The 8170-nt window shown below is 34.9% G+C and overlaps 1 protein-coding gene across 6 annotated transcripts in view; it reads left to right on the plus strand.

Annotated features, from left to right (window-relative positions):
* p2rx1 (purinergic receptor P2X, ligand-gated ion channel, 1) overlaps window positions 1-8159 on the plus strand; it is a 51269-nt gene extending 43110 nt beyond the window's left edge. For 2 of the 6 annotated variants that reach the window (XR_002649429.2, XR_007427908.1), the window contains exons 10-13: window positions 58-123; window positions 1208-1303; window positions 5215-6066; window positions 7555-8159. Coding sequence is in view for 2 of the 6 variants with exons in the window: in XM_022665770.2 (XP_022521491.2) it covers window positions 58-123; window positions 1208-1303; window positions 6028-6066; window positions 7555-7560 (207 nt within the window). In the remaining 4 variants the exon portion in view is untranslated. Of the gene's footprint in view, window positions 1-57; window positions 124-1207; window positions 1319-5214; window positions 6067-7554 lie in introns of all 6 variants that reach the window. The other 4 variants (XR_002649428.2, XR_007427920.1, XM_022665771.2 and 1 more) reach the window with 4 other exon arrangements.
* Window positions 8160-8170: the final 11 nt, after the last annotated feature.

The following is an 8170-nucleotide window of genomic DNA, read 5'->3' on the forward strand; positions in this document are numbered from 1 at the left end:
TTCCTTCTTCTCCAGTGTGTTTTTACTTGTCATTAACGGTTGTTCTTTTCCTTTTAGGCAAGAAAATTTGACATTATTCCAACTCTGACGGCTATAGGATCTGGAGTGGGAATCTTCGGAGTGGTGAGTGTCTCAGGCAGTCAGGTCTGGAATAAGCTAGACTAGACTCCTTCCTTTATCATTCCAAACAATTCACATTCACCTCCCGGTGTTTACGCAGCCGGTGTGAGAGATATTGAATGAAACCCTTATTAGGAGCAGTCTGACTGCACTGTTTTACGAATGAACAGGCCTGACGTACATTAGGAGTGATTGATATTGTGTAATATGACGACCGGTAGTGTAAACACACTGAAGTGGTTTATAATTTTAGATTGTTTGATATAGTGATAAGAAGTTAGAGCAGATAAGCTGCAGATGGCTTGTATTAAATAGTATAAATGATGGAGTGTGACTGGTCAGTGTTAGAACTTTTAGAAGCTTAGTTTTTTGACTGTATCAAATAAAATAAAAAAATTGAAAATAGAAAATTGGGTATAAAACGTAATCATTATTTTTTTTTCTATTTAGTAGAGTAAAGAAGAAATGGATTTTCATCCAATTTTTCTAATATATCATCGCTGTCTAATGAAAAACACTTATCTCCAAAACAGCAACTTTACAGGAGAGAGAAAAAATCTTGTAAACTTTAAATGGAAGTCAATGTAAAAAGAGTTTATTTCAGGTCATTTTAAAGGGTTTCTACTGGTCTGTTTATCTAAAAATTTTGGCACAGTGTAAGGAACAGTTTGTCTGTTTAAATAATATAGTAAACTAAAAATTGACAAAAATGGAGATACGTGTTTTTCATTGGATAGAGACGATATCGTTTTTCATTTCAGCCTTTGGCAAACACAAATTTAAGAAAAATGAAAAGGTGAATCTTCTCTCAATTTTCAGATTTGTACATTTTTGTATCTTGTAACACAAATCCGATGGTATGATCCTTGCAAAATGCAAAAATGAAAAAAAACAGAAAATTCTTTTTTTTTTTTCTGAAAATCAAATTGTGAGGTGCAGAGATGAGAACTAAAATAAAAAAATGGATAAACTTTAAAATCTAATTTTCTATTTTTGCAGTCAGAAAAATAAATTAATAAATCTTACACTGACCATGACTAGACAAGTGCTGTATTTTGACTCTGGCTTTATTCTTTTCTTTTTGCAGGCAACTGTCGTGTGCGATTTAGTGCTCTTATATTTACTGCCGAAGAGAGATTTCTACAAAAACATGAAGTTCAAATACACAACAGTCCAAGACGAGGTTGGTGTTCTTTAGGTTAGAATGATTTATTCTGCATTATTTCAGATTTACACTACTTGAATAATGTAGATATGTCTTATATATGATCATGTACAGTAGTTCAATTACAGTCTACACTAAAATCAGAATCAGAATCACAGTAAACTCATATCCCTACAGTTGAGGCCACCTGCATGTCTTACTGACCCTCACCTGCATGTCCTACTGACCCTCACCTGCATGCACTTCTCACCCTCTTCATCCAGCTGATCCCTGAATAGACCTCATCTAAAGCTATTCAGGTGTTTCCTCTGTTCCCCTGCCTGATAAATACCACAGTTTACATGGTTATACTAATATATTCTCCTTCTTTAACCATGGATTTCATGCTCTTTCATTTTTGATGACCTCTGCAGAGTGATTGGTTTTCATTGGTTAATCCAAAGGCTTCTCTCGATGGATAACATTCTCTGTTTATTCTTTATTTGAGCTTTTTTTAGTGAAAATGTAATTAATGTAAAAAAACTTGTCAAATCAAAGCAACAGTCTGTCAGTTGGAAGGATTTGGGGATTTAGAGACCTCTCTGGTAAGAATGTGTAATAGCACTAAATATGTAAAAAGGATTAGGTTCAGTATCACTCAAGTTTAGACACACCTTAAATTCAGTGTTACTATAAGGCCTTTAATTTTCCCAAAAATCGACAGTGCGCTTTATAATCCGGTGCACCTTATGTATAAATTCTACCAGTCAGGTATTAAGGAGCAGTAAAGCAACTCTGCTAGGGGTGAGTTTTCTGTAACGTTTCTCCAGCACTAAGGCTGGGTGCAAAAAACACAGTTAGTGTTCAGTGGCGAGTATATCAGACTGTAGTCTGCGTGTTTGCCATGTTAAAAAAAGCTACGTGGGACGAATAGCTAGCTGATAGGGTCCTGGGTTACCAGAACAATCTAAGCTTACTGTAAATACACGGAAGTAGAAGAGAAATCTGTGTAGGTTAACATCCAGCACTTGTTTGACTTTAAAATATATATTTTTTTAAGAATTACAGTTTTGCTTACTTAGATGCTTCCCCATTAGTAAGGAAACATGGCGACGCCCTTGCTCACTTCAATGTACGCATCCTTACTAGTGTCACTTAATGCGCCTTATAATCTGGTGTGCATTATGTGTGAAAAGAGACCAGAAAATAGATGTTTATTGATAATCTGAAAAATGTAAAATGTTATATATTTTAGATTCTTCTACTGGCAGCTTTGCACATCTTAGCTGGATTTTCTCAGTCAGCTTTATGAGGTAGAATCACCTGGAATTCAGGCTTTCAGTTAATAGCTGTGGTGAACTTTGTCAAGAGTTAATTACTTGAATTTCTTGTCTCTTAATGCGTTTGAGAGCATCAGCTGTAAAGAGTAATATAGTTATCTAAATTAGAGCAAAACCTACTTAACTAATTAAAAACAAAAATGTAATACTTTAAGAAATAAAGGTCTGTCAATCCGAAAAATTCAAGAAACTTTGCAGTCGCAAAGACCATCAAAAATGGTATGATGGAACTGGCTCTCATCAGGACCACCCCAGGAAAGTAAGAGCAAGAGTTACCTCTGATGCACAGGAGAAGTTCATCAGGGTAACCAGCCTCTGCAAGTTAACAGCTTCCTCATATAAGAGCACCTAAATGCTGCATAACAGCGTACTACATGATTCTACTACATGACTCCTGTTTAAACAGCTGCTGTAGGGTCATCAGTGCTGTTTATATCTGTGTACACCAGATGGAGCCAGAGTGTCACTAGTTATCAGAGGAAATGTGTGTGAAAGAGTGAAATCCTAATATTTACACCATCACACTTCATACAGCACTCCAGTCTGATTCTACACAGTGAGATTAACACCTATAACTCTAATCAGCAGTGCATGTACTAAAACATGTTATACATACAGCTCTGGAAAAAATTAAGATACCACTTCAGTTTCTGAATCAGTTTCTCAGATTTAGCTATTTATAGGTTTATGTTTGAGTAAAATGAACATAGTTGTTTTATTCTATAAACTACAGACAACATTTCTCCCAAATTCCAAATAAAAATATTGTCATTTAGAGCATTTATTTGCAGAAAATGAGAAAGAACTAAAATAACAACAAAGATGCAGAGCCTTCAGACCTCAAACAATGCAAAGAAAAAACAAGTTTATATTCATAAAGTTTTAAGAGTTCAGAAATCAGTATTTTGTGGAATAACCCTGGTTTTTAATCCGTTTTTATGCAAATTGGCATGTTCTCCTGATGGCTTGTGATCATCCATCTTTACCAAATTGAAAACCTTTCTTTATATATATATATATATATATATATATATATATATATATATATATATATATATATATATATATATATATATATATATATATATAGCTATGGAAAAAATCAAAATTATACATTGTACAGGCCACCTTCTCATTCAAAGTGTTTTCTTTATTTTTATGACTATTCTATTTACATTGTAGATTCTCACTGAAGGCATCAAAACTATGAATGAACACATGTGGAGTTTTATACTTAACAAAAAAAGGGGTGAAATAACTGAAAACGTGTTTTATATTTTAGTTTCTTCAAAATAGCCACCCTTTGCTCTGATTACTGCTTTGCACACTCTTGGCATCATTCTCTCAATGAGCTTCAAGAGGTGGCCACCTGAAATGGTTTTCCAACAGTCTTGAAGGAAGGAGTTGCCAGAGGTGTTTATTAGCACTTGTTGCCCCTTTGCCTTCTTCACTCTGTGCTCCAGCTCACCTCAAACCATCTGGATTGGGTTCAGGTCCGGTGACTGTGGAGGTTCAGCTCATTTTTAGTTAAGTACATAAAACTCCACATGTGTTCATTCATAGTTTTGATGCTTCAGTGAGAATCTACAATGTAAATAGTCATGAAAATAAAGAAAACGCATTGAATGAGAAGTGAATGTGTGTATATATATATTACAAACATTGTATTACAAACATTTTATCTGTTAAAAGTTTGTGTGTGTACATGAGAGACAATTAATGGGTGTTTAACCCTACTACATATTAACTGCATGTGAATGTGTGAGTGTGTGTGTGTTGGTGAGTTGCTTGCACGTGGATAATGCCAGTTTCTGTAATCTCTCACACTCCGCTAGATGCAAGACCAAGACTGTCCCCACAAATCCCCCAGACATAGTTACTGTAGCAACTCCCACACTGACACAACTCATCCATCTCTAACAGCAGAGAGAAGAAACATTATTATAGAGAGTGAGATAAAGAGATAGCAATAAAGGATAATAAGAGACAGATATAGAGGCAGGCTAAATTCAGACTGCAGGCAAATTGAATTTACTTCCCAAATCAGATCTGTATATATAAAGCGATTAAATCAGATTTGTGTATCAGATTTTGGCTCACAGTCTATAGAACATAGATTTGATCTGTACAAAAAAGACTGTATCAGACCACTTTCAAATGTAGTTTGGATCTGATTGGCTTCTGAAAGAACTTCGATGGCAAGTAGGAAACTGAAGCCCCACAAAGTTTCAATGCTAAAAGAAGCGTGATGTTCGTCATGAGGTATAGAGTGGGTGAGTTTACTCCATTTTTCTTAAAGGATAGTGTTCAAGTAAATGTAAATTCAATTTATTTAAGCATATAATGCAAATCTGGTTCAAACCACATTTGGAGGTGGTTAAAATCTGATGATATGATGGTCTACATACTCTTAATCTCAGCAGATCTGATTTAAGAAACAAATCCAATGTGTATGCAGTCTAAATACCACCAAAGAGAGGTAAAAAAAACACATGAGAAAAATAGATCAGGTTCAAGATTATTTTTTTATTTTCCTAAAGATAAATAACTCAGGTCTTACAGTTGTTTAAATGAACTGATTTGTGAATCTGTTCTCTTAACCCCCCTCAGGAGAACGCAGAAGATCAGCATGAGCACTTAACTGTGGGAAGTTCTGGAGACAAATGAGAAAAGCATGAGGTTTCTTTCCACTCTGATAGTCAGCATAGACAGATGGCTGAGATTTCAGAAAAGAGAGCTATACACGAAAACTGTCTAAACAGTCTAAACATCAAACAGGTTCAGCCACCTGAGGGACATTCTTTGTTGTTTCTCAGGATGTTTCAAGGAGGATTGATTTAGATTAAGAGGAGATTTAAATGAGAAAAATAAGAATGTCTGAGAGAAAAATGGAGAAACATTGTGAGTGGGAGAAGGATAGAACTTTCAAGACTGTGAGATAAAACTTAAAATAATTAACAAGCAAATTAAAGAAAAATACTCATTAATATGTGCCTTAAAAGTGCTGTATAAGATTTCAATCCAAAACGTTTATCTGAAAAAAAGGTTTGTTTAAATTTAAGCTGATTTAAGGTTTAAATCCTCAGTTTAAAAAAATCAGAGCGGTGTTTTTGCGGTGTTCTTATCTTGTAAATATGATATTTGAAAATGTCTGGAAGGCAGTATCAGCACTGTCTCTGTAAATGAGAAACAAAGTGGCTCAGACTGAGCCAAACAACACTAGACCAGCCAATCAGAAACCAGCATTAAAAAATAAACTTTATATAAAAAAAAAAATCTTACTATTGTTGGTAAGTTGATTTAGTTGTCAAGTACATCATTGTATTTCTCAAAACCTCCTTAACAAATAAATGCATCATTTATGATATTAGTTTTATTTGTTTTATAAATATGATTTGTGAAAATTGTACTTTATTTCTGCAGGTGCCCAAAGAACAGCCTGAAAAGGTTGATGAAAGAAAGGTAAGATAAATGCTGTCCATTTAACTTATTCACTGCTTAAGAGTAAACTCAAACCAGCTGGTTTCAGATTATCTGAGCTGGTATTTGATGGTCAAGGTGGTTAAAAAACAGTTTTTCCAGATAATTAATCACAATAAGCACATTGTTACCAGTCAAGTTTTTCTGATTCTTGTGTCCAAATTTATCCCACAAAATAAGGGATTTTTGCTTGATTTAAATCTTACTTCACTCATTTTGGGACTGTTTTTGGGATTGCTTATTTTAAGAAATCTTAAGAAAAATTTCAATCAAGTCCAATAGAATGGTGACCACAGCTGACATTTAGCCTGATTTGAAGGACACAACTGATGTATCCATCTCGATCCTCAGTTACCCAAACATTTACTGCAAATGACCAACATAAGGAGAAAAAAAAGAAAACCAACACTACCAAAACTGATCAAAACTGGTGAGAAACAAAGATTTTGGTGCAGAATGGGCCTTTAAAATATTTTTCAATTAATTATAATTGATTTCTGGGAAGAAATTAAATGGCACAGAAGTTTGTCTTCTCAAGTGTCATCATGTGACATACATGGAAAGCAGTGTACCATGTCTTATTATGATTTTTCTCGACATTGTACATTTAATATTGAAGACTATTTTAAAGTTATTAAACTTATACAGGAGCACATGCTGAATAATTCTGTAAACAAACCAGAATAAGTTGTATAATTTAAACTCCTCTAAGTGGCACATTTATCTTTGAGGACAGATCTGCACACTCTTGGTATTTATATCTCAGTGTCTTCATGAGGGAGGGTCACCTGGAATAGTTTTCTCAGCATCTTGAAGGAAGGAGTTCCTGGAGGTGCTGAACAATAGTTGCTGCTTTTCCTTCATGTTGTGAAGCTCCAGCTCATTTTAAATCACCTCAAATCACCATCTCAGTTCATCAGGTTTAGCTCAGGAGATTAATGTGGAGGACTTACACTCTATTTTACTGTTTAATACATACAGTAATTTCATATGTGTCCCCTAAAAGTTTCATGTATTTAATAGAAAGGGTGTGCAGTGAATATAGTGGGTACCCCTTCTGCAACCACCCCCCCATATCTGTCAGTCAGATAAGAGTCATGTAGCAACTAAAAACACAGACTAATGCTTTGAATTAGTTGCTGTTTTTTATTTTAGTTAATTTATACAATAAATTCTTACACTTACAATAGCTATAATATATATTTCCTGATTTAAAATTATGTAATTATTTACATGCACTTATTGTCACCCCTTCTCTGAAGGGTTAGAAGGGCCTCACTGCACACCACTGTTGAATAGTAATATACAATGCAGCAAACAAATTCAATAAAGAAATAAAGAAAAACATTAAATGAAAAGGTTTATCTAAACGTTTGACTTGTACTGTATGTAAGGCCTTCCTTGGGGGTAATCTCTTATTTTACCATTGTATTCTGATGTAATGTAATTTAATGCCTTTTTTTTTAACAGGAGTGAGGAGGAGGTGGACGCAGCCAGACCTGCTGCTGTACAACAGATTACTACTACTGCACTGAATGATAAAGAAGAACACCCCCCTCCCCCCAATACACTGGACCACCACGCCCCAGAGACCTGCTCATCACCTGCTATACACACACACACACACACACACACACACACTAACCAACATCACTGAACACGCACACTTTCTTCACAAACTGGTCCAAACCAGTGGAGATCTTTTCACCTTTCATTAAAACTGGAGAACACAATCACAGCAGCTGGATGTGGAATAAACACACAGAGAGGAGGTGTGGCAGGAAGATCTCGGAGGTCATTTTGGATCTTTATTAGGAGCTGCTGTGAAAGAAAGCTGAAAGTTTGGATGGGGAGAGTTTCACTGCAGACTCTGTGCAGCTGTGAAAACCTTTACAAACTTTAAACTAAAATAAGCACAACTGTAAATAGATTCACTGATGATGTCATTTGTTGTGTAGTGTATCTTTGCCTGCTGTGAGAGATTAAAGCAACCATCAAACCAAGGGACTTATCAATAAACAAAACACTGTGTTGAAATGTACAAATTCTGATAATAAATAATCCTGGGAAATATACATCTTTATAC

This window comes from Astyanax mexicanus, chromosome 1 (genome assembly GCF_023375975.1).
Source record: "Astyanax mexicanus isolate ESR-SI-001 chromosome 1, AstMex3_surface, whole genome shotgun sequence".
NCBI classification, from domain to species: Eukaryota; Metazoa; Chordata; class Actinopteri; order Characiformes; family Acestrorhamphidae; genus Astyanax; species Astyanax mexicanus.